General features: G+C 41.1%; 2 protein-coding genes across 2 annotated transcripts in view; one reads left to right on the top strand and one right to left on the bottom strand.

The window, feature by feature from the left end:
• Positions 1 to 1,082: 1,082 nt before the first annotated feature.
• LOC135507831 (TNFAIP3-interacting protein 2-like) lies at positions 1,083 to 12,783 on the top strand. The gene is made up of 6 exons (XM_064927511.1): positions 1,083 to 1,667; positions 2,337 to 2,642; positions 4,752 to 4,841; positions 5,487 to 5,828; positions 6,147 to 6,269; positions 11,017 to 12,783. Exons 1-6 carry the CDS (start codon positions 1,326 to 1,328, stop codon positions 11,308 to 11,310), a joined length of 1,497 nt encoding a protein of 498 aa, XP_064783583.1. The 5' UTR covers positions 1,083 to 1,325; the 3' UTR covers positions 11,311 to 12,783.
• A 6,463-nt stretch (positions 12,784 to 19,246) lies between these two features.
• Positions 19,247 to 27,564, bottom strand: part of LOC135507832 (protein FAM193A-like) — a 56,014-nt gene continuing 47,696 nt past the window's right edge. Inside the window, 6 exon segments of the mRNA XM_064927512.1 lie at positions 19,247 to 20,265; positions 22,167 to 22,248; positions 22,424 to 22,963; positions 22,966 to 23,302; positions 23,641 to 23,982; positions 24,322 to 24,508. Coding sequence (XP_064783584.1) covers positions 20,172 to 20,265; positions 22,167 to 22,248; positions 22,424 to 22,963; positions 22,966 to 23,302; positions 23,641 to 23,982; positions 24,322 to 24,508 — 1,582 coding nt within the window. The 3' untranslated portion in view covers positions 19,247 to 20,171.

Genomic DNA, 27,564 nt, shown 5'->3' on the forward strand with positions numbered 1-27,564 from the left:
GCTTTAGGAATGTAAAAGTAAAAGTTGGCAAAAATATAAATAGTAAAGTACAGATACTCCAAAAAACTACTTCGGTAGTACTTCAAAGTAGTTTTACTTATGTACTTAAGGCCCTCAGTGCCTAGAAAATTGTGATGAGCTGTCAACCACTCAGATCTTACTTTCTTTAGGTCAGTGGTCTACATCGACAAGGAAAATACATTTGAAATTGGCGGACGATTTTTTTTTTGAATCATGATTTGTTTTGCGTCTGGTGCAACCTGGCGGTTGTTACAATGTATCATTACGAACTGGGCTTGCAGGATGGATACAAGTTTGATTTAAATACTACAACATTCCATTGCTGATTTCACCCAGCCGGTCAGCTCAGTCCTGCTAATAACGCGAAGGTCGCGGGTACGATACAGGTACTGGCCACAGACTTTTGGTCAAAATCCCAATTGTAGGCTAGGTAGATCTGAGGTTGATAATTCATTGTCTACGGGTAAACTCATGTATAGGCTAGCCTACGTCCCACTGCTGGCACATTTACAACTGACGCTTTTCCATAATGTTGAATAAAACATCTGTTTTGTAAACAAATGAATTAAACACACCAGATTAGGCCTACATAATAGCAGACAACCTTTCATGAAAGTATTCGGAATTGTCATTCATTCAGGAAAATAGAGCTACTGGCAACTCATTTTACATTCCATCCGATAAAACAGAGTTGCTTCGCGGATTTTTTTTTTACCAAGGCGGATTACTCAAGCAAAGGCCATATGTTTAGAAACCGTCAAAACCAGAATTGCATGATCTGTGGATTTACGCAAATCACAAGAGGGAGGTCGTCTAGTATGTTACCGGAAATGTTGTACGCATGTGCAAATAGTTATATCAGCTGCGTTTTTTAAAATTTACTCCTGTCAAACTGTCAATTTAGTCCAGTCTACTTTATTATTAGACATTTAACGAAATCATATTATTTAGATTGTTACTGAAATGGATGTTTGAACAACTCGGAAAGGAGTTGTCAATTTACCCGACGTTGTTAAAAAGTAAAGTACAAGAAAAGTCCGCCTATTGTTTAGGGGAAGTCCCTCTAGGAAATCCCCTGCAGTTGTCGGAATTATTTCTTTCCAAATTCAGATGAGCCACATCCTTTAGGCTACATAGTTGACATCCTCCCCAGTCTAATTTTGAAGACATGTTGCATAAACTACGAACACGAACTCTATCGAACCAATAAGCAAAATAATTTATTAAGAAATTGATGGAATATTGAAGATTTTTTCCAATCCCCATCTATCAGAAGCAAAGGTGATACCTCTGGAATAAGGAACATGACTGGAATAAGGAACGCGAAGGATGTCCATTTGGATAATGATACACTGAAAGCAAAGATAAGGAGCTGCAATACATTGAATACTTTCTACCACGAAACTCTGCTGGAGATTGACACATTAAGTAAGAAAATCTACAAACGGGACAATTTAATCGCAGATTTAAAGGCTAGGTTGGGCAAATACGAGAATACCTGGATCAATGTGGAAGGGTATGACCATGTTGTCATAGCACCGTCCAAATCTTTGCTGGAAAGTTTATGCAAAGAAATCTGCAAACTGAAGCAAAAATGGAAAGACACAGAAATGACTACGGCTCACCAAGCAGAGTTGAGCCAAGAAGTGAGTAGAATTTACTGAATTGTATGTGTTCGAACTGTGTATCATGTGGAATTTTAATATTTAGACTAACCCTGTGAAACATAGTTGTGCCTTTTAACATTGGGTTATAGCCCTACTTGAAATTTCAACGTCAATTATTAAAAACGATCCTTTATGACATATGTCCTTTCTTTCATTTTCAATTTGCACATTATGAAAGAAGGGTATTTTAGGCCTACTGTAAATTGTCTTCTCTGAAAATAGCCACTAGCCTACATCATGCCTATATGCACTTGGTTTGAGATAACCCTAACCCTACACTAGTTCACAACTGAGGTCTATTGGAAATACTACTAATGTAGGCCTAACCAACCACCAAACTTGCCAACTAGGCTTAATGAAATATCCCTGCTTCAAAACCACCTTGCAGTGCATAGAGGATGTTGCTATAGCAATAACTTCTCTTTTCCATTTCAATGTGTGGCGGGGGTGCAGGTGACAGTGTTGTTTCACCTTAACTTCACGAAACAAACACAAAACTGTATCACATAAGTCATAGTTCAATACAATTAAACACTACAAAAAGCTATATTGTCCATCAAAAATAATAATAATTTTGAAAAGTATCTTTGGAATTTGACTCACATTTGACACTCAAACCTATTCTATTCTATTCTCTCACCCCTGAAGGAGATACAGAGGTTGCGACAGCAGCTGAGGGAGAAGGAACGAGAGCTGGAGATTGTGACCCGTCAACCGGACCACGAGAAGGACCAGGTTATCCAGAGGCTACGCTCTGCCTTGGCCGAGAGGGACCGAGCACAGGCCACCCGTGCAGTTCTGTGCACCTCACTGGCTGAAGAGGCCGACCAGCTCCGGGGCCAACTGGGAGCCACAGTCAGGGTGTGTCAAGAGTTACTGGGTCGACTAGAAGGAGGGAAGAAGGGAGGAGAGAGAGTGACGGAGGAGGTGAAAATGCAGCAGAAGGCAAAAGAGGTGTGTATGAAGGTTGTATGATTAAGAAATGAGGCTTTAGGAGATGTGGTATATGGCCAATATATCACGGCTTAGGTGCTGTTCTTATGCACGACGCAACGCGGATTGGCCCTGGACACACCCCTTCGCCGTGGTATATTGGCCATATACCACAAACCCCCGAGGTGCCTTATTGCTATTATAAACTGGTTACCAACGTAATTAGAGCAGTAAAAATACATGTTTGGTCATACCCGTGGTATACGGTCTGATATACCACGACTGTCAGCCAATCAGCATTCAGGGTTCGACCCACCAAGCTTAAAATAAGTGTGTAGTAGTATGGTTATCAAGCGCTTTTATCCAATGCAAATTACAATTAACCCCTTACACTCGTAGGAATTGGCCTATATAGATAGGACTAAATTGAAATGTTTTTAACAGAAGAAACGTGGAAAGAGTATGCATAACCCTGGTAGCAATCAAAAGGGAACAGTTTGGAGATTATGGGAAAATTAATTATTAGACTAAAGGTGATGACAAAACAGTTAATCTGACACAAGACTGAATCCAAACATTATTGTGTTGATTTTATGTGTGTATTACATTTACTGTTCTGTTTGCCACAATTGGGGGCGGCAGGTAGCCTAGTGTTTAGAGCGTTGGGCCAGTAACCGGTTGCTCGATCAAATCTCTGCGCTGACAAGGTAGAAATCTGTCGTTCAGCCCCTGAACAAGGCAGTTGACCCACTGTTCCTAGGCTGTCATTGTAAAATAAGAACTGACTTGCTTAGTTAAATAAAAATAAATAAAATGAACTCTGAAAATACTCTGGTAGCATGATAAGGATATCCATGGTCATTTGGGGTAGGTGCAACATAAGACAAAGAAATTACTAGTGAGAGGTCTAACTGGTGTCTCCATGTGGCAACACACCTCTCCAAAGTGTGCACAGTTCCTACTTAATTTCAGTGCACTTTTATGACTCAAAGAAGAGTCTTCAACTATAAGGTGATATTTTGAGCGCTCCTAGCTGTACCGTTGAAGAACCAGAGCAAGCAGACTTGTACAGTAGTTGTTTTCTTTGGAACTCAGTCCTGGATCTCTGCCTTTACACAATTGCTGTTGTTGTTTACGCATTCCAAAAATGGTCCATTTAAAATCGCAATCTGGTCAGGTGGGCATCATTTGAAAGTGTGTTCTATTGCGAACATGGCTAGCTAAGTTACGAAATATGATCTTACGGTGCTTTCACAAGGCCATTCAGAAAAGCAAATTGTCATTTTGGTGTGACTAGAATAGAATCCCGAGTTCCCGGCAAATGTCTTCACAATACACCATGACATCTTGTAACTGTACATCAGCTTAGTGATCATAAACGTTGGCATTGCATGAGTTCATATTACATGAGTTCTGTGATATGAAATGGGAAAGTGCACATTTGAACTAACGGGTGTTTGGCTTGCTTGTGTGACACCAAAGTGGTAGTATAATCGTTAACGTCTCATTTTTCAAAGTACATAAGAGTACTCTTTATTGACAGCATTTCCCTCACTCAGATGACACAATTTGTGGGAGATATGGGGGTAACTTCTTGTTCATGTTCAGAACCGCCGTCAGTCAAAACCAATACTGTGCTGGGAAGCAGAGACCTTGCGCTTTGACGTCACATATAGCATGTTAGTCTACAGCCGCTGCATTCCAATTTATGTGTTTATCATCACCCAAATCCGCTATTTTGAACCCATAGAAGGGCACGAGTGTAAAGAGCTAACTCATATCCACAAACTGTATATACTGAATGTTATATTCAGTATATGTGGCCTATGCGGGAATCGAACCCAAAAGCCCACAATCAAGCACTGAACTCCAACTGAGAGATTGGAACAGCAGTGGCTACATCCAAACAACATCCCCATCAGCAAAATACATTGAAAATACGTATGTGCTCACTGGGAAAAGCTTTTTCAAAATCAAGAATTAAAACCAAAAGAGGTTTGTGTAACTACAGAGTTTGGAATCTCTCTGTCTCTGCCATTGTGTGCTTTTCAGCCAAGTTGTTAGTGTTTGTTTCTGTTGTATTTCTAAACAGTATCATTTTGAGCTCTTGTTTCCCCTTTTCATGGTCAGATGTCGGATAATACGGAAGCGGGTCGTGGTGACACTCTGGTCAGCAAACTCCAAGAAGAGAACCAACAGCTAAAGCAAAGAGTGGCATATGTAAGTAGGAACACACTGTAGAAACTCCCTTCTACCTACATGAAAAAATACTATAGTATACTATGGTATTCACTGTAATGTTTTTGCAGACTTTACTGGAGTATTCACTGTAGTGTTTTTAAGGACTAAAGTCTGCGAAAACACAACAGTGAATACTGTAGTATTTAATATACATGACTGTAGTATACTGTAGTATGTACAGTAGTAAACTGTTGTGTATGTATACTATAGTAATTACTCTAGTGTTTTTGCAGACTGTAGTAATCCAACATTGTCATAGCAAATGGGCTATCAGAACCCAAGTGGCGCAGCGGTCTATGGCACTGCATCTCAGTGCTAGAGGTGTCACTTTAGACACCTTGTTTCGAATCCAGGCTGTATCACTACACCGGCCGTGATTTGGAGTCCCATAGGGCGGCGCACAATTGGCCCAGCGTCGTCCAGGTTTGGCCGGTGTAGGCTGTCATTGTAAAAATAAGAATTTTTTCTTAAGTGATTTGCCTAGTTAAATAAAGGTTAAATATTCTATATATTTTTTGAAAGAACCAAAGTTGAACAGCCGTGTGTGTGTGTGTGTGTGAGAAGCTGTGTGTACATGTTTGGGACTAATGTCTCCCTCTTCCCCTCCCTCCTTCATTTTCCCAGGTGGAAGGTCTGAACTCCAAATGGCAAAAGTATGACTCGAGCAGGGAAGAGTTTGTGAGGAGCCTGTGTCAGAGGCTGAATGAGTCTAGTGCCCTGGCTGCTGCCTCCAGCCCTGCTCCAGGTGTGGGGCCTAGGCTAGGGCCCAGGCCTACACAAGAGCCTGGGGCTGGCCTGGGCTTGTTACCTGAGTTGGCCTCAGCCAACGCTGGGTTGCTTCAGCAGGAGATAGCCAGGCTCAACGGCCTACTGGAGGAAAAGATGAGAGACTGTGGGAGGTTGGGGAGACAGTTGGATGAGAACAGGAGACGATACCAGGACAGTATCCAGACGCTAGAGCAACAGGTTAGTGTGGTGTAGGATCGTCTGACACCTCTCTCTTTCTTTCTCTTTGTCTCTCTCACATTCTTTTTCTCTCTTTTTCACTTTCTAACTCACTCTGTTTCTCCCTCTGTCTCCCCACTCCTGCCCTCCCTCTTCCTTCTCTTTCTCTCTGTACACATGAATCCACGCATCACATAGCACAGTCTTTAAAGAAAACCCCATTGAATCCAGAAACCTCTCTCTTCTCTCTCACATACAGTTCCACCCTATTCAGTTGAATCAGAAACATACCCTCTCTCTTTCTCACACACCATCACCCTTTCACTCTCTCCTTCACAGGTTCTCATCTACACAGATGACTTTAAGTCAGAGCGGGCAGACAGGGAGAGAGCGCAGGGCAGGATCCAGAACCTGCAAGAGGAAGTATCTCAACTACAAGAGCAGCTACACACACAGGCACAGGTAAGGCCACACACACAGTCATTACTAACATACATCAATATACAAATGTGTTACAGGAGACAAAAAATATCCATGAAAAGGAAGCTTTTATGTCCGTCCCCTATTTGCCATTTATTGAGGATTGATGATACAATGATGTTTCGACAGACATGTTCTTCATACAGTTAGCTAACGGCTAATAAGATACAGTATTTGTATTTATTAGGGATCCCCATTGTCTGTTGCCAAGGCAGCAAACATTACATAATACAATACAAAATGTATAATACCACCATACAATAATGCTACAATATGTGTGCTAGCACTTGTATGCGTGTGTCTGTACATTTGTGTGTGTCTCTTCACAGTCCATGCTGTTCCATATGGTGTATTGGTACCTGTTTTTTAAAATCTGATTCTACTGCTTGCATCAGTTACTGTACCTAATGTGGAATAGAGTTCCATGTAGTCAAGGCTTTATGTAGTACTGTGCACCTCCCATGGTCTGTTCTTGACTTGGGGATTGTGAAGAGACATCTGGTGGCATGTCTTGTGGGGTATGCATGGGTGTCCAAGATATGTGCTAGTAGTTTAAACAGACAGCTCGGTACATTCATGTTGTCAACACTTCTTCCAAGAACAATTACTGATGAAGTCTATCTCTCCTCGATTTTCAGCCATGAGAGATTGACATGCATATCATTAATGTTAGCTCCCAGTGTGCTTTTAAAGGCCAGCCATGCTGCCCTGTTCTGAGCCAATTGTAATTTTCCTAAGTCCCTCTTTATGGCACCTGACAACACAACTGAACAGTAGTCCAGGTGCGACAAAACTAAGGCCTGTAGGACCTGCCTTGTTGATAGTGGTGTTAAGGCAGAGCAGCACTTTAGCCTTCTCCCCAACTTAGCTACTGTTGTATCAATATGTTTTGACCATGACAGTTTACAATCCAGGGTTACTCCAAGCAGTTTAGTCACCTCAACTTGCTCAATTTCCACATTATTCATTACAAGATTTAGTTGAGGTTTAGGGTTTAGTGAATGATTTGTCCCAAATACAATGCTTTTAGTTTTAGAAATATTTAGGACTAACTTATTCCTTGCCACCCATTCTGAAACTCACTGCAGCTCTTTGTTAAGTGTTGCAGTCATTTCAGTCGCTGTAGTAGCTGACGTGTATAGTGTTGAGTCATCCGCATACATAGACACACTGGCTTTACATGTCATTAGTAAAGATTGAAAAAATAGCCAGTTATAATTGTAACAATCAGTATTTACCTGGCTAAAAGAGAAGGAATGTAATATCTATTGTTTACAGGAAACCCATTCAACAGTTTTAGATGAAGTTTTGTGGAAAAAGAACTGGGGGGGGCGAAATATACTTCTCCCATGGGTAAAGACATTCAAAAGGGGTAATGGTTTTAATTAACAATAATTTTGATCCAAATGTGCAAATTGTCCAAACAGATCCTCAAGGTAGATGGATTATTTGAAATATGTTATTGGACAATAAACAGATATGGCTTATTAACCTATATGGTCCAAATAATGATGATCCAAGCTTCTTTGAAAATATATATAAGACTTTATCAACTCTACAAGCAACACTAGACTCTATTATTATGGTGGGAGATTTTAATACGGTCTTAAATACCTCTATGGACCGGAAAGAAAATCACACTACAAACTATCACCCTCTGGCACTTAAGGAAATCATGAATGTCATGGATATATTTGAATTAGTGGATATATGGAGACTTAAATACCCTGACCTAGTGAGATATACATGGCGGAGGCTTAATCAAGCTAGTCGCCTTGACTACTTTCTTATACCATTCTCTCTGGCACCAAAAGTTTTAAAAGTGTTGATAGGGGACAGAATGCGGTCGGATCATCACATAATTGGCATATATATTACTCTCACAGAATTTCCACATGGGCGAGGATATTGGAAATTTAATCAAAGCCTACTAGATGATAAATTGTTTAGAACTAGGACAGAAGAATTTATAACTGACTTTTTTTTAGACATAACATAGGTACAGCAGATCCCCTTACTGTATGGGACACTTTTATTATATTTAAAAAATGGGAGACCTCTTACACTTCAGTGTTGTGATGCAAAAGTCCTAGCAAAATGCTTGGCACATAGAATTAAGAAAGTATTGTGAGATATTATTCATCCTAATCAGACAGTTTTTTTTACATGGATGACACATTGGAGATAATAAGTACTGGATACAATAGAACACTATGAAATATCGGGGACACCAGGCCTGGTTTTCATAGCTGATTTTGAAAATGATTTTGATAAAGTGCTACTGGAGTTTATATATAAATGCCTAGAACATTTCAATTTTGGGGAATCTCATAAAATGGGTATGTATAGTAACCCTAGGTGTAAAATAGTAAATAAGAAAGTTTTAAACTATCTAGAGGAGTTAAACAAGGTTGTCCACTATCGGCATATCTATTTAGTATTGCCATCAAAATGTTAGCTGCTAAAATTAGATCAAACAATAATATTAAGGGATTAGAAAACCATGGCTTAAAAACGAAGGTGTCATTGTACGCTGATGATTCATGTTTTCTTTTAAAACCACAATTAGAGTCTCTCCACGGCTTCTTAGAGGATCTAGATACTTTTGCTATCCTCTCTGGATTAAAACCAAGTTATGATAAATGTACCATATTACGTATTGGATCACTAAAAAATGCACATTTTACATTACCATGTAGTTTACCAATTAAATGGTCTGACAGAGATGTGGACATACTCGGTATACAAATCCCAAAATAAATACATGATCTCACTCCAATAAATATTTATAGAACATTAGCAAAAATAGATAAGATCTTGCTACCATGGAAAGGAAAATACCTGTCAATTTGTGGAAAAATCACCCTGATTAACTCTTTAGTTATATCACAGCTTACCTATTTGCTTATGGTTTTGCCTACACCGAGTGACCTGCTTTTTAAATTATATGAACAAAAAATATTCAATTTTATTTGGAACGGCAAGCCAGATAAAATTAAAAGGGCCTATTTATATAACGAATATGAATTTGGTGGCCAGAAATAATTAAATATAAAAGCATTAGACTTCTCACTTAAGGCATCAGTCATACAAAAGTTATACTTAAATCCAAACTAGTTCTCTAGTTAATTGGTACGAATGTCTCATCCTATATTCAGGAAGATCCTTTTCCCCTTTATTCATTTTACACCTGCTCACTTTCGGTTGTTTGAAAAGGAAATAATCTCCAAAATATCTTTATTTTTTAAACAAGCCTTAGAAAGTTGGTTGCAATTTCAGTTTAATCCACCTGAAAGGATGGAACAAATAGTACAACAAATATTGTGGTTAAATTAAAATATACTTAATTGCTAAAAAAAATGTATTTATCAAAGAAGAAAAAAAGTATAATTTTAGTGAATGAATTCATAAATAGGACTGGTGGAGTTATGTCACACATGCAGCTAACACAGACATATGGAAATGTCTGCTCTACCCAAAATTACAACCAATTAATTGCAGCATTACCATAAAAATGGAAGAGGCAAGTAGAAGGGGAAAAAAGTAAGGAACTTGTATGTCGGCCCTGTATTAAAGAACATAAATGGTTAAAGAAAAGTGTGATAAATAAAAACTGACAGCTGTGCCATATAAATTGCAAAATAGTTGGGAGGAGATTTTTGATGTACCCATTCCATGGCACATGGTTTATGAATTGATACGCAAAACAACGCCAGATTCAAAACCTCAAATTTTTCAATTTAAATTACTATACAAATTTCTTGCAACTAATAGAATGTTACATATATGGGGGATACAATCTTCCCAGCTCTGCAGATTCTGCTGTGAGGAGGCAGAGTTATTAGATCATTTATTTTGGTATTGTCCATATGTAGCTCGTTTTTGGTCACAGGTCCAGGAATGGCTGAAGAATTGCAACATTTGCCTAGAACTAATGCTACAGATGTGAAAAGCCATAGTCAATCAATCAATAATATAATAATTATTTTAGCAAACATGTTTATTTTTAATTTACAATCTGTAGAAGCTATGAGAATAAAAAATAAAAAATAAAAATATGGGGGATTGGAAATTATGCAGACAATTACATTGTAAGCAACATTCTTTCCGCAATATTAAGCTGATCCACTCCTTAAAAAAAAGATTGAAAAAGAATAAGGGGCCTAGACAGCTGCCCTGGGGAATTCCTGATTCTACCTGGATTATGTTGGAGAGCTTTCCATTAAAGACCAACATCTGTTCTGTTAGACAGGTAAATCTTTATCCACAATATAGCAGGGGGTGTAAAGCCATAACATATACGTTTTTCCAATAGCAGACTATGATTGATAATGTCAAAAGCAGCACTGAAGTCTAACAAAACAGCCCTCACAATATTTGTATCATCAATTTCTCTCAGCCAATCATCAGTCATTTGTGTAAATGCTGTGCTTGTTGAATGTCCTTTCTTATAAGCGTGCTGGAAGTCTGTTGTCAGCTTGTTTACTGTAAAATAGCATTGTATCAGGTCAAACACAATTTTTTCAAAAAGTTTACTAAGGGTTGGTAACAGGCTGATTGGTCAGCCATCACATTAGGGAACAATAAAGGGCACTTTCCTAAATAATGATATAGTGATAATTTTATTTGTATGAAGTGTTTCATACATTATCCTCAAAGTGCTACTATGCCCAGTTTGGCTATGGGAAGGAACACTTTTACTCATGATCATCATTCATTTCTATTCCAGAGCCCTACTAGAGATGTCGACTCCACGTTCCGAGTCCATATGGGACACCGGATCTCCCCACGTATGAGCACGGACTCGGCCGAACCACTGCTGAGGAACAGCGTTGATCCACCTGCGACAAAACTTCAAAGCGGGACATCGCCTGGGGCGGCATCGGCGGTATTAGCACCCAGTCCCACCTGGACAAAGTGTCAGGGTTCGTCGGATCTCCAATGCCCACAATGCTTCACCACGTATGATGACGCACATGCGGTGGAGTACCTCAATCACTGCGAGGAGTGTGCCAGACTATGAGCTCCGGCGTGAAGTTTCCTCTAGGTACAGATATAGGATCAGCTTCCGTTCCCCAAACAAAACCAAAAAGTGGGGAAAATGCAAAACTGACCCAAGATCAGTGTCTAGGGACAACTTTGCCCTACTCCCAAGCTATGAGTTACTACCCCGCCCACCCCACGGGGGTGTTAAGACAAATATCACTAACTGATGATAATTGAGCACTGAAAAAAAGCACTACATTCACCCTAAGAAGGGTTGGGACCGGGGAGCTTAGAAACTGACTAGCTGTGTTCATTAGGCACTAAAATGGAAGAAAACGGACTGAAACAGGGAGGTACTACATGGGCTTCAGACGCTACCATGTTTTTTGGTTGTTAAAGGACAGAATCTAATAGATTATCGATGCAGAGTTGGAGTGTCAGTACTAGCTTGGTGGTTGTAGTGGGAGAAATATTGGTAGAACTTTATTTTACAGTACATAAAAGACCAGCTATTTACCATGAAACTACATGGTAAAATGATAACACAGTAATGACTTTGAATTACCTGTTTGTTTCTTTCGAATTCGTAACAACAAACACCACTGGCCACCATTCGAATGGGTTGAGCTCCTAGTAAGTACCTGATAAATACCAGTGGAAAAAGTAAGTGTGTAAAATAAAGTTTTTGTGAAATAGCTTTTTTTGGCAAGCCGAAGCGATTTCCAGTGCAAAGCCACTCATGTTTGACTACATGATCCATGTCAATTATCACATGATACTGCATGGGTGTGTTTCTGATTGCTTGGTCTGTAGAAAATCTAGATGGAAAATTGGATGTTAATTGCAATATTTGAATGTCACAAACCTCAATTCAATATTCCAGCATCAAATTGTTAATCTGTTGCACTTTCCTAACCTGTTTACCAAAGTAATCGTTAATGTACAGATGCATTTATTGGATTTGAAATGCATAAGCTTCTTTCTGGTTTAAGATAATGTATGAACGTTGCCTTTCGTTACCATGGTGCTATTTGTTGTACTGTATATCTTGATGTTGTTGACATGTTTTGTGTAAGTAATCTATTTTCAATTGAACTTATATATATTCACCGATGTGCCTGGAAATATATATTCACAGTATTATATACGATTGAATATTTATTTCCTATTAGTGGGGCTTTTTCAAATTGGCAAATCTTTACAGTGCTGGGTCAAAATGAACATCGCCATCTTGTTTTGAGATGTCGTCTGAATCCTGGCACACCAAAGCAGTATGTTTCCCACATCCTGGTAAGATAAGACAGTGTGGGAGACAAATTCTCCATAACATGGCACCTTAAAAAAAAGTGCCATTTCAGATCTGACATTTGAAACTACATTAGTAGAAATTACCTCTGAACTGACACAAATTTTATTTTTCTAGAAGCCATTGATTTATAAACATGTGATTATCTGTTTTAACCTGTTTAATGGAAAGGATATTTTTGTAATAAAAAAACTGTTTGACCAATCATGTGGAGTGTTTGTGATGCAAACCAGGCAACATCTCATCTTGAGGAACTTTTGCTGGATTTTTGTTTGCTTGGTGGATAACTGCTTGTCAAATTATAGTTTGGGGTGCAGAGTCAGGAGGAGTGAGAGTGTGAGACAGCGAGAGGCTCTGACCATAGATTAACCATTGAAACTCAGGTCCCACAGGACCCAAAGTGTGTGTGTGTGTGTGTGCATGTGTCCGCGCGTCTGTATCTGCATTCGTGTGTGTCTGTATGTGTGCTCGTATGTGCGCATTTGTGTGACTGTACGTTTCTTGTCTGACTGTGTGTATGTTTGTACACACTTTGGAAAACCCCTTCCCAGAGTAGCCTGAATGGGCTGTGTGTCAGTGTGTGTCAGTGCCACATTCCCAGCTGTCCTATGTGGCTGAAGTGAACACAGCAAGTGGACTAGAGACCAGTGAGACAGAGGCTCTGGTTACATCCTGCTCCTAACTACTGATTTGGCATCAGTTGTCTTCAGAGTAGTTCTCAATTAAGTAATTTTGAGCTAAACAACACAAGTCCAGGACCAGTTGTTACGGGTACAATATGGCCACAGGGAACTGGGCATTCCCTGTTATAAAGTCGCTATTTAAAGGGGTGGCAGATGAAGCACCAAACAAGGTCTTTGTGTGTGTGTGTGTGTGTGTGTGTGTATTGTCCATGTATTTCCGTGATAGAGACACTTAAAGTAGCAGATCACTGGATCATTAAGCTCCATTGTTTTTTAAATTTTATTTAGTGGGTAGATCAGCTTTAATATTGCAACGCTCCATTGTTATTGGAGTCCTAGTTTATCTTGAAAGAGAGAGAGTTCCATGTCACACTGTTCTGTGTTCTGGTATGATTAGAACACAATTTAAAAACCTACTCAATTATTTAGCAATTCAAAGAGGTATAGGTGTTACTTTGTTTTTGTACCTTTCTACATTTCTATTGACGATTTAGCCTAATGAATTATGGCTGATATTGATACAGTGTCTTATGACTGCCTACGGAGGATTATAGTGTCACATACAGTATATACAATATGTTCTTTAAGTCTGTAATAGGTATTACTGTTGTAATATTGTACAATGACAGTTCAATAGAATTTTAAACTCTAAACTCTAAAAAGTGTCCATAACAGCCTTTAATAACTATGTCCTATATAGAGAGTACAGACACGAGGTCACTTGCTATACAGATGCAAATGGGGCCTCACTTATAGGAACTGTGACCTACAAGAAAGGCCTCGCTAATTGTGTCAAGGGACTACAGCAGCTGAAAGAGATAGAAACTCCATCAGAAGTTTCAAAGTCCTCCAAAGAGCTAAGTCACAGACTGTGTTCCAAATGGCACTCTATTCCCTATATAGTGCACTATTCCCTCAAAAGTAATGCATGTGAGACTCAGCCACAGTCTCAAGATGACATAGCACGCCGCATGCTCACATACTCATATGCAGTCTGGGGAAGATGTTTGTGGTTGGACCAGTTCCTATCATTCTCACACATTTGCATCTGTTCAGTAAAAAGAGGGTGATTCTATGAGAAGTTTAATTCAAGAATTCAATTGGTTGTGTTTCAGATTGTAGCTTTGTACAGCAATCCTTATTTGACTGTTGCATAAGACCCACACACGTAGTGTCACACACACAGCCCCCAAATAAGCTATGGTTGGGGTTGACAGGAATTCCCCCCCCCCCAAACACCTACACAACTGCATGGTTGGTCTATATGTGAACACACAGCCCACCTGCATGGAGTGGAAAAAATATGGTGTCACAAATCCCTTTAGCTGAACTCAGCATCCTTTTAATAGAAACAATGGCTGACCACCTACATTTACAAATCCATGAATTTCAAGTCACATGACGTGGCAAAACAGTTTCTGGCGCCACTAGTAGGTTTCCATTAACCGGGTGTCTACGAGATCTGTCCAAGTCATGCATTTTTTCAGCAATGGGAAAACTTAGCCTGACACTTATCTAGACAGACTACAGAATGGATAAATGTGGCCTTTCATCTCATGTGTATCCAAAAATAATGGGAAATTCCCATAAAGGGAATTCCCAACACGTACTGTTTGCTATGCGCTCTGGTTCACTTGAAAGTGGAGCGTGGCAGCTCTATACTTGGGAGCTGTAGATCATTATTAGTTATAGGGGGGTGGAGGTGGTTGATATTTTTGCCAATTTCTTTTGTTTTTTTATTTTATAAGAAAGGCCAGTTCATTGGCTTAGAGTGATTTTCCACTTGCTGGTACAAAACGCCATTGTAGAGTATAATAATGAGCCGATTACAAGCTACAGACAACCTTCAGGTCTGATCCCCTCTAATATCCCTATTGCCTCTCGCCCCTGTCATAGTTAGAGCCCTGCCCTGTGTACTAAAGACTCAATAGCACCATGATATTTGTTAACCCAGCCATCATGGGCTAGGGATAGAGACCAAAGCGGAGGCCAAAGCCAAGGATTGTCAGGTTTCTTCAAAGTAATAGTGATGCAGATAGGGTTTTAAAAATGATTTTAGCTATATAAAAAATGTAGAATAAGATACATACATGTGGTCCAGTATGGCTCAGTTGTTAGAGCATGGCAATTGCGCCGGGGTTCTAGCGTTGATTCCTGGGACCACCCATACGCAATGTATACATTTAATTTTCTTTTATTTAACTAGGCAAGTCAGTTAAGAACTCCTATTTTCAATGATGGCCTAGGAACAACTGCCTTGTTCAGGGGTGGAATGACAGATTTTTACCTTGTCAGCTTGGGGATTTGATCTTGCAACCTTTCGTTTACTAGTCCAATGCTCTAACCACTAGGCTACCTGCCGCCCCATGACTGTAAGTTGCTTTGGATAAAAGTGTCTGCTAAATGGCATATATTATGTATCATACATGTTCATTTTCGTGAACTTTGGACACCGAGGGATTCCTGAAAAAGGAAATAAATAATACTTTCATCAATGTATTATTGTATAATTTACAGTAACTTAAATTATGTTTCACAAATACCAGAGCAAATGTTAATGTCCTTGTCTAGTTCAGGTAGTCTTTCTTGTATGCCCTCGCTTACTCAAAAGCAGATGTCCATTCTTACATCATTGGTGATTGATAGAAACACACTGTACAGGCAGGCAGTCAGTCGGTCAGCTATTCATTACAGAAATAAACAATGACTAATTTCAGCTGTTCTGTCTCTTCAATCCATGTTTTTACTTCTCTCCGATGAAAATTTCCCGCATTTCTTTCATCTGACAAATGTGTATGAATAGTGACTATTCATTGTGAAACCCATCTGTGAGAAGAACAGTTGATCCTTGAAAAATATGAGGAAGCAAGCAATAAGGGAGAATGTCCTACTGTTAAGGTCATTGTTATTCAATTCCTCTTCCTCTCTTGAAATGTTTGATTAAGTCACTCCAACTTGTTTTATATTTTAGTCACTTAGCAGACGCTCTTATCCAGAGTGACTTACATTAGTGCATTAATCTTAATCTTAAACTCGGTGAGACAACATATGACAATCGTTGGAAGTACATTTACCCTCAACAAAGTAGTTTTCATCAGTAGGAAAGGACAAGTGCTTTGGAATTTATTTAAGATACTCTTTAAAGGAGGTAGGTAGTTTTAAGAATTAAGTTTATGGGGGAAAAACTATATTTGATGAGTATGTAATGTTATGAGAACACTTTACTTACAATGCATTATAATGCGATTATAATGCACTGTAAGACCGGTCATAAACATGTATGGCCCATTAGTCATTTGAGGCAGTTGAAAATTTGCTACAAAGATTGACATAATATATTTTTTATCCTTATAATACGACATCAAAAAGGCTCATACATGCTTATAACAAGTTATAAAGCCTTATACCTGTCAGTTTTAAGTAGGTGTTAGTCTGCCTCACAGGAAGTCTGCCTCACAGGAAGTACATACTGGTTATTGTGTGACTGTGACCTCATTCCTATGTGAACCCTTAGTGCAAATGTGCAGTACCTCATACAGTAAAACAGAGAGCTAATCTACCTAATAACTAGTTTGTCTAGCTATTCATATGGAAATTAGCTCAGATGATCAAGCACTGTTGAACAAATCTCGCTTGGTGTCATGTGACATCAAGGGTGCTTGCTCAACCGCGCACTATGGCGCTTGGCAGGATGCTAAACAAAAAACAAAGTAAGTTCAGAAGATGACAGAGAGACTCAAAAAGGTCCCTTTTTGTAGGTGTCATTTGAAAGAGAAAATAAAATGAATGGGGGTTGCCATTGGGGGCTAAAAATCATGTGGTTTGTCATTTCAAGAGCACATCCTTCTGGGCCCCCTATGAATGTGCACTGCATTCATTTTAGGTATGTTAAGAAAGTATTCATACCCATTGAGGTATTCCACATTTTGATGTGTGACAGTCTTAATTCAAAATTGATTAAATTGTTTTTTCTCCCCCATCTACACACAATACCCCATAACAACAAGGTGAAAACATGTTTTTATACATTTTTCTAAATTAGCACACCCCTGAGTCAATACATGTTAGAATCACCTTTGGCAGCGATTACAGCCGTTCGTCTTTTTGGATAAATCTCTAAGAGCTTTGCACACCTGGGTTGTACATGATTTACCCATTATTCTTTTCAAAATTCTTCAAGCTCTGTCATTGCTAGATAACCATTGGTTGTTGATCATTGCTAACCATTTTCAAGTCTTGCCATGGATTTTCAAGCAGATTTAAGTTAAAACTAACTCAGGAACATTCACTGTCTTCTTGGTAAACAACTCCAGCGTAGATTTGGCCTTGTTTTTTAGGTTATTGTCCTGCTGAAAGATGAATTCATCGCCCAGTGTCTGGTGGAAAGCAGGCTGCATCAGGTTCTCCTCTAGGATTTAGCCTGTGCTTAGCACCATTCTGTTTATTTTTTATCCTGAAGAATTCCCCAGTCCTTAACAATTACAAGCATGCCCATAACATGATGCAGCCACCACTATGCTTGAAAATATGGAGTGGTACTCTGTAATGTGTTACTGGAATCACCACAAACACTGTATTAACAAAAAGTTAATTGCTTTGTCATTTTTTGCAGTATTACTTTAGTGCCTTGTTGAAAACAGGATACATGTTTTGTAACGTGTTATTCTGTACAGGCTTCCTTTTTCCTCTGTCAATTAAGTTAGTATTGTAGAGCAACTACAATGTTGTTGATCCATCCCGTCTATCACATCAAATAAACTCTAAATATTTTAAGGTCACCATTTGCTTCATGGTGAAATCCTTGAGCAATTAACACTTATTTTTTTTTACTGCACACAGTGAGTCCATGCACATTTTTACTCCTGAACTTGAGACTTTCTATAAAACAGGGGTTGAATACTTGACTCAAGATATTTCAGCTATTCATTTTTAATTAATTTGTAATACATTTCAAAAAACTATTCCACTGTCATTGTGGGATATTTTGTGTAGGCCAGTGACAATTTGTTTAAATTTAAATCAATGTTAAATTCAGAATGAAATGTATAAAAAGTCAAGGGTGTGAATACTTTCTGAAGGCACATTCACACAGATTACATTTAGAGTAAATATAATTTAATAAGAATATAATAAGAGGGACAGACAACGCTAACAGTGTCATACATTAGTTTGGTATGTGGGCATCTAGGACCTTCATTTCTACCAGACTACCACGTCATTCCACAAACACACATCAACCATTTACCCTCCAAGGGAAAACTGTCCATTTGATAACACCATCATCAACCACGTTTTCCCCAGAGTTCTGTAAGTATCGAAGAGCCAGAGCGACTTATGTTCTTCTAGAGGACTGAGGGCAAATAACTCACATTTCACCACTGACTGTCATGATAGTCAAGTCAGCCCCTTACCTTTTCAGTCACTGCTACGAGAATATGGGGTCCCAGAGGACTCAGTCATAGCTCCACTACCGATTGGTACAATCAGTGGTAAGAGATCCAGGAAAGCACACGGTACTCCACGTGACTCACTGTCCTGTAGTATAGTGTGGCTGCACACCCCAAATGGAGAAGCATCAGTGATGTCTTTAAATGCCAAACATTCCCTGAGAGCACAACCAGTAAATATGAATCACCTTGAGGAGGACGGTAATGGTGAACAGTTAAAATCACTCAGTATCGAGGGGATGATAGTGCGACAGTATCGCCTTAGCCTACAGCTCTCTAGAATCTATTTCGGTGTATAATGTGCAGATGGACATGATTTACAATCACCACCAGAGGAGATCCATCTAGGTACAAAGGTGAGAATGGATCTCCCTATACATTTGGGGAAAATGTAAAATAAAACAAAATACCCCTAAATGAAACTATACTAAATATATACCCCCCCCCCCCCCACACACACACACACACACACACACACACACACACTGCATTAAAGATGCACCACCAAGGAAATAAGCACAGACAAGACACACATCCTGCCATACTACTGTATTCCATCTTTCAAAAAAGAAAGATAAGATTTTAATATTACTTAACAATATGTTAAAAGGTAGCCAGTTTGGCTTCAGTGTTAATACAATATACACTCTATAACAGATTGATAGTGTGCATTGTTCTTTTCTTCAATTTCATTCTGAAAGTATTGTGATACAAGCTGGATACAAGTCAAAAATAGAAAAAAAAAGGGTACACTTTTACTTATCGGTTTTGTTAAATGGAACTGAAAAAAAAAAAAAAAGAACGTTAACGTTAAAGAACGTTAACGTCAGGTATTAAGCCAAGCTCCTCTCAGTGAAGTGAAGGTTGTTGGGGCAGGGGAGAGTGCGGCAGACCATGCCCATTCCCTTGTCAGTTAACTGAATGAGATGCCGTGCGAGGAATCGTGGGTAACCAGGGGATAGTAAGCCACAGTAACTGAATGAAAGGCTTTAGTTTAATTCATTAGATATATCTCTTTTTCTCAATTTTTTTTTCCATGTGTGTCTGATTTCAGAAAGCATACATAGTAAGCATCTTTTGACTATGAATCAGCCCAAAAAAGAACATTTCAGAACATGGCTTTAAGTCAAGAGAAACGCCCCTCAGACTAAAAGCACACAAAAAAAAGCAATAATAATTAAAAAAAACAAGTAGAAAGTAGCATTTTGTAATTTTTCTTGTGTCATTTAATTGAAAAAACAAAACAAAAAAACAATTCTCTCAAGAGTTCTGCTTGAGGATCAGACCAGAGGATGGGTTCATGGTAGAACCGCACAGCAACAAGGAACAAGGCAGCGTGGGTGGGCACAGCAGGGCTAGGTGATGACGGGGTAATGTGATAGCAGTTTGCATGGGGGGGGGGGGGGGGGGGTGCTGATTGCTTCCTGCCAGTCTCTTTTTCTTTGCCCTACGGGAGGTTCCATCAGTGGGCGGCGAACGTTGCTTTCTTCAAGCTAAAGTTGGACCAGTTGATGGACAGCCGTTGTCGGGTCTGCCTGGCGGAATCCAAGCAGAACCTGGGGGGGGAGGGAGAGCGATGGGGAGTTAAAGATCTACTCTTAAGCAAAATTTTCCACTAGGGGCATTTGGAGAAGGGAAGTACGCTCAAGCTAACTACCAATTATCTCTCCTTCCTCCTGAAGTGTGCATTTGTTCACTTCCCTTCACTGATTTGAAAGGACTCCACCAATCTAATGCTTTTGTATTTATGGGAAGTGGTGAAAGAGTGCACACTTTCTCTCCACGCCCACAAGCATAAGCTTAGGAATACAAGTCATTTGTTTTAATATTTGGGGGATTTAATGACAAATTGATTCACATAATAGATTATGCATAAACTCAGCAACAACAAAAAAACATCCCCTTTTCAGGACACTGTCTTTCAAGGATAATTGGTAAAAATCCTAAGAACTTCCCAGATCTTCATTGTAAAGGGTTTAAACACTGTTTCCCACGCTCGTTCAATGAACCATAAACAATTAATGAACATGCACCCGTGGAACTAACTAACCACTAACCACTTATAGACGGTAGGCAATTAAGGTCACAGTTATGAAAACTTCGCACACTAAAGAGGCCATTCTACCGACTCTGAAAAACACCAAAAGAAAGATGCCCAGGGCCCCTGCTCATCTGTGTGAACGTGCCTTAGGCATGCTGCAAGGAGGCATGAGGACTGCAGCTGTGGCCAGGGCAATAAGTTGCAATGTCCGTACTATGAGATGCCGAAGACAGCAATACAGGGAGACAAGACGGACAGTTGATCGTAGTTGCAGACCACATGTAACAACACCTGCACAGGATCGGTACATCGGAACATCACACCAGCGGGACAGGGATAGGATGGCAACAACTGCCCAAATTACATCAGGAACGCACAATCACTCTATCAGTGCTCAGACTGTCCGTAATAGGCTGAGAGGCTGGACTTGTAGGTCTGTTGTAAGGCAGGTCCTCACCAGACATCACCGTAACAACATTGCCTATGGCCACAAACCCACCTTCGCTCAACCAGACAGGACTGGCAAAAAGTGCTCTTCACTGACGATTTTCATCTCACCTGAGGTGATGGTCGGATTCGTTTTTATAATCGAAGGAATGAGAGTTACACCGAGGCCTGTACTCTGGAGCAGGATTGATATGGAGGTGGAGGTTCCGTCATGGTCTGAGGCGGTGTGTCACAGCATCATCAGACTGAGCTTGTCATCATTGCAGGCAATCTCAACGCTGTGCGTTACATGTGGTACCCTTCCTGCAGGCTCATCCTGACAGCATGACAATGCTACCAGCCATACTGCTCGTTCTGTGCGTGATTTCCTGCAAGACAGGAATGTCAGTGTTCTGCCATGGCCAGTGAATAGCCCGGATCTCAATCCCATTGAGCACGTCTGGGACCTGTTGGATTGGAGGGTGAGGGCTAGGGCCATTCCCCCCAGAAATGTCCGGGAACTTGCAGGTGCCTTGGTGGAAGAGTAGGGTAACATCTCACAGCAAGAACTGGCAAATCTGGTGCAGTCCACAAGGAGATGCACTGCAGTACTTAATGCAGCTGGTAGCCACACCAGATACTGCCTTAATTTTGATTTTGACCCCCCCCCTTTGTTCAAGGACACATTATTCCATTTCTGTTAGTCACGTCTGTGGAACTTGTTCAGTTTGTCTCAGTTGTTGAATCTTATGTTCATACAACTATTTACACATGTTAAGTTTGCTGAAAATAAACACAGTTGACAGTGAGGACGTTTATTTTGTATGCTGAGTTTATAAACCATCCAGCTTCACTTCAAGCCAGATTCAATTTCAATACTTCGCAGCTAAGCTTTCGGACGGATCGTTTAAGCATTTTTATCTTTAAACAAAGCTTTATGGAGTCAATGCAAAGCAAGAGTCATTTGAGTGAATAGAATTAGGCCTGTACCTTTTGAAATACTCCACCTCCCTCTCAGTCTCGTCCATGTCAGTACTGTCCAGATCAATGTCTTTGGGCAGGAAAACGTCATCTGCAATAAGAGATCACTCGGTCACAAAATGCCAAGTTAACAATTGTAAATGTATGTTTCACATTGTCCCTATGTCTGGATGTTGTATGCTGCACTTCTGCAGCCCAGAAACTAACCATCCTACAGGGATAAATAAAACTGCATAACATAACCTAGCAGAGCATAGCATGCTGACCTATTGAGTTGTTCATCTTGTCAGCCTTCTTTTTCTTGTTCTTCTTGGACTTGGCCTTGGGCTGGGGGGATTCTGCGCTGAGGAGTTTGCCGTTCTGCTGGTGCTGCGCCGTCTGTGAGGCAGGGGGTGGGGAGGGCTCCTTCAAGGGCCCGCTCCTCTCCTCTTTTGCCTGGCTCGCCGACTGCTGATGGTGCTGCCTTTTCCCGTTGCTCCTCTCCTCCTTCCTGGGTCCCGGTGCCAGAGGTGCGACCGGATCTTCTGCGGGAGGCCTGGGTCGGGTCACTTTGACATCTGGTGGTAGTTGTGGTGTACCATTGGTGGTGGTCGCCTCTGGCATTTTCTTGACCATCATTGTCTCGCTGGCGGATTGCCCAATTGGCTGCTGCTGTTTTGGCTTGGCTTTGCCATTGGCCTCCGTCGGTTGGCGTGCGGCGGAGGAGCCGTTGAGAAGAAAGGGGGCTGCGGAGTTGGGGGCATTTTGGGTGAAAAGGGCCGGAGTAAGGGCTTTCTCCCTGCTGCTCTTTGGGCTGTGCTGTGAGGGGGAGGCTGGGACCGGGGCTGGGGTCGGTGCTCCACTCGGGGATCCTTGTGGCCAGGGAGGCGCATGAGGCTGTGCAGGAGCTGGCTCTTGCCGTTGCGGAGGTTCTCCAGGACGTTCTGGGCCGTCTGTTTGAGGGGCTGGGGGTTGTTCTGAGGTACGGGGGTAGGGAGGGGGGTGGCGAGCTCCTTAGCCTTATCCTTTTTCTTCTTGGCGGCGCGGAGGTGCTGCAACTCTTGCAGCCGGAGGAGTTCCCGTTGAAAGGCCTCCTCCTCCTCCTCCCGACGCCGCCGCTCCTGCTGCTCGCGGACCTCCGCCTCCAGACGCACCTTCTCCTCCATCTGAGACACACACAGACAGACACACATACAGTTCATATCCAGTTGGTCCTTTGCTTTATTTTATAACAAAAAAAACAATGGCTTGAACCAACTCCCCTTTTCAACTAATTCCTTTGCACCAATGTTAAAATTAAACCTTGAAGGGTGAGTTCAGCCCAAAATCAAATACTAAAACATGTGTGGATTATCAGCGCAACTATAGACCACTTTTGAGGTCAAAATGCCAGGGGTGAACTATTACTTTAAAGTGACACTTTAATCACAACACTGTCGTCTAAACAACAAGGGGTAACACTTGAAACACCTTCAAAATGTTGTAAAACTCATTAAATCACTACCTTCTTCTGTTTGTGGCGGGCCCGCTTAGCGGCCTTGGAGCTGGAGGCAGGCTTGTTGTCGCTGGCGCTGTTGATGAACTGCAGCAGGTCCTCCACCAGCCGATGGTCCTCCACTCGCCGGGGGTCCTCCACCCGCCGGGGGTCCTCCACCAGCCGATGGTCCTCCACCCGCCGGGGGTCCTCCACCCGCCGGGGGTCCTCCATGCCATCGGCGGCGCTGTCACGCTCCACCACGGCTGGCTGCTCCTCCCTCTTGGGCTGCTCCTCCTTCCGCTTGGTCAGACGGAGGCGCAGCTTCTCGCGCATTTCCGCGTAGTTGCGGCTGGTGGGCGCCGCCGGGGGCTAGGGGAGGAAACAAGGAAATAGTGTTAGATTATTCTGGTAGTTTCGAGTTGAATTGTGTTTGAATATCAGAGCCCTCAATACTATCTGAGGTGAGTTACCCCCATACAATGTAAAATGTGTCGGGAACCTAATCAAAAGTTCTATTGAAAGTGCCAGCTCTCAAGACAGTGTCCAGCAGGCCATTCTAGTAAAGATTTACATACTGTATTCTACATAATGTCAGTCTATATCAGTAAACACTATTACAGACTTCTGTTTCTGACTTTTCTGCAAGTTGATACATAGTAATATACTCATATTAGTACATGAGTATAAGCGTATGTGTGCATGTCTCACCCCGCCGTGGCCAAAGAACTCGCAGTAGCAGCAGTCACAGTACTTCCCTTCCTTCTGGTTGGTGGAGGTGGAGGTGGAGGAGCTGTGCTCCGAGCAGCTGTCCTCGTCCTGGCTCTCCTCCCCATCGTAGCCCTGGTGGTCGTACGCCCCGTTTCCCTCACAACGGTGGCCCTCACATTCGGGGTCACTAGACGGGGTCAAACGCCAAGGTCAAAATGTCAATGTCATGCCAATATGTAGTCGTTGAAGCCCCGGTAGGTGAATTTCACCCAATAAATATCGGAACTTTCTGTACTGTCAAATAAAGTGCTTCCAATTGAATGTATTTGTTTTACCAGAAGGAACCTCAGTTCTGACAAGTCGGATAAGACAAAGATCTATAGTAAACATATAACCAGCAACATTCACACACGACTGATACAAATGCTTACAAGGTATACGCAAGATAAATGTGGGGCACAATAAATATCTACTTCATTAAAGAGCTGTGATTTACAAGATAAACATACTGTAAGTTAGACAAATACATTTTTCACTTAAACGGTGTACGGATACCGATACAAAATGTTAGTCGCGCTCTTGGTTTTAAGAGGTAAAAGACCTGATCCGGTTCCCCGATGGCAGTACTGCATATTGGTTGTCCAGTGGATGTGTAAGATTAAATAATTATTTATTTACCATTCTTATGTGTGCGCTCTTTGTAAATATAGGAGAGCCCTTTACCTTCTCCCGACAATCTTACCACTGACCTGCACAACTCTCTAGGGTATTCTGACTTGCCCATGTGAGGGAGCCAAACCAGGCAACTACACTAAATGTTAAGACGGGCTTAATAAAACAATCTGTAAAAGGACAAACAGATTTACATCAGGCCTTCTAAGTTTACAAAGGAAGTACATTCTGGATTGGTATTTAGATAACACTGTCCCAAAGTTCGCTCCTAAGTTCAGCTTGTTGTTAACTATTGTACTGATGGTGATTGACTTGGAGCTAGACGGCCGGTTCCTAAAGTCCATGATTAGGTCTTTGGATTTCAGCACCAGAGGTCAAACTTGTCCACCGTGGACTGAATCAGGTCATCAGAATCAGGTGTGCCAAGATTAGCAGTGTCATCTGAGTATTTTATGTACTGTATGTTCTCTCAGGGCAGGTGCTCCTACAGTCCTCTGTATAGTGTAACCAGGACAGGAGAGATGGTTGAGCCCTATGCTGCATTCACAGTTGAATCTCACCAACAGTGGTCTATTTGACAAAAAATATATTTAAAAAAAAATCCACAGAATGAGTTTAGGACTTAGGTTCATATTCAAAAGTTTCTGACCCATTAGATATGGCTGTATAGTGCTAAAAACACTGGAAGAGGCCAGAACACCATCCAGGCATAGGACTTAGCAAGGTGTAGTACAGTAGGAACACAAGAATATCGTCCACCCCATTGCTTATAGGCAAATTGAAGGGGGTTTGTATGTGGGAGAGAACCAAACACTCCAGATTTTTCATTATGACAGGCGTTAATGCAACAAGTTGGAAATTGCTGAGGACAGCAGAGCGGATCTTCTTGGGCACTGGGAGTACGATGGATGGTTTCCACAGGGCTGGTACCGTATGCTCCCTCAGTGAGCGATTTAACAGCTCACAGAACACACCTGACAATTCCTTGTGGCAGGAATTCAGTTGCTGATGTTATCTGGGACAGTTTTGTTTACTGACATTTGATTTAACTCCCTATCAACATATGCTTCCTCTATAACCAAATCAGCTTCCCTTGAGCTAAAGATAAAAATTCACACAACAGCTCATCCTCCTCAGTACTGAAGTCCAGACTATCTAACCTAGAATAAAAAGTGTTCAGACTCTTGGAAAAATCTATGCAATGTTCTTTTGATTGGACATTGAGCTCAGTGTGGTTAGTTGGTAGTCCAGAGAGGGTTTTAGGCCCTTCCAAGTACCCCTCATATTTCCATCCTGGAATAGTCCTTCACCCTTTTCTTTGTAACCCTTTTTGCTTATTTTATTGGTCTGTTCAGCTTCAGCTGAATATGCTTTGATTCCATCCCTATTACCAGAGGAAAATGCTATTTATTTTTCGAATTTAATGTTATTTCCGGTTCCTTTGTAATGCAGGAAATATGATTTGAAAACACTTTATGAAGAGACCACTGTATCCTCACAAAAATGTATATAATCAGACAAAGCCTCTAAAGTCTCATCCAGTGTGACATTTTCTGAGAACAGTCCAAATCTGTACTGCCAAAGCAGTTTCGCAGCACTGTCCTGGATGTTTCATTCCACTGTTTGACTGATTTATAGACTATTCCCTCTCTGGAGTTTAGTTCGGTAGGCTGGTATGAGGTGGACTGCATTATGAGCCGCAGTGCTTAGAGGAGCCTTCTGAATAGACTGGTGTTTTACTACCCCATGTTGCACATGTAACATATTGCTGATAAGGAAGAATCTTTTTGAGAGTACAGCTGTTGAAATCACCCAGTTTTACTAAAATCGGGGAGTCTGGGTGATTTTGACTATGCGCTGCACACAAGAAGAGATAACATCTGCAGTGCAAGTAACATTGGCTGTGAGTAGTACATAGACAAGAATGATAAAGAACTGACCGAATTCACAGGGCAGGTACTTTGGTCTGAAGAAGAGGGATAGTAGCGCCACATCTGATGAGCAGTGCGATTCCAGAGTGGTACAATATACTACAATGCAAGCTAGATCTACTCAGGCTTTTATAGAGCTAGCCAACGTCAGTTAGCTTCACACTCCAGCTGAGACTTCATTCGTACTACGACAGTGGATATTGCTCGACTGCCTGTCGCTAACTCTATGAGGGATGTAGCACGAACACCGAATTCGTGATTGAGACAATGCGATTCAGTGCCACATTTTTATTTGTGCCCAAATCAAATTTAAAATTTAGAGTTTTCTTGCAAATTCAGCAGGCTAAGGTGTGAAATAGGCCGTTAGAAGTGCGGTCTCTTTTAATCTGGCCCTCAAACCATCATGGTCACCTAATAATCCCCAGTTTACAATTGGCTCATTCATCCCCCTCCTCTCCCCTGTAACTAATCACCAGGTCGTTGCTGTAAATGAGAACGTGTTCTCAGTCAATTTACCCGGTAAAATTACGGATAAATAAAATAAAAATTATTACGTAGCTTTAATGTCGTCTTTGGTGTGCTGATCAATTTCAACAGCAGCCCCCCACCCCCCCCACCCCCACTCCTAAAATAATTGTAT

Source organism: Oncorhynchus masou, chromosome 21, assembly GCF_036934945.1.
Source record: "Oncorhynchus masou masou isolate Uvic2021 chromosome 21, UVic_Omas_1.1, whole genome shotgun sequence".
Taxonomy (NCBI): domain Eukaryota; kingdom Metazoa; phylum Chordata; class Actinopteri; order Salmoniformes; family Salmonidae; genus Oncorhynchus; species Oncorhynchus masou.

Excerpts from the sequence above, each read along its gene's own strand:
- LOC135507831 (XM_064927511.1), top strand. The coding sequence starts at position 1,326 with ATGACTGGAATAAGGAACGCGAAGGATGTCCATTTGGATAATGATACA. Across the intron at positions 2,643-4,751 it reads TGCAGCAGAAGGCAAAAGAG|ATGTCGGATAATACGGAAGC; the intron begins GTGTGTATGAAG and ends TTTCATGGTCAG. Across the intron at positions 4,842-5,486 it reads TAAAGCAAAGAGTGGCATAT|GTGGAAGGTCTGAACTCCAA; the intron begins GTAAGTAGGAAC and ends TCATTTTCCCAG.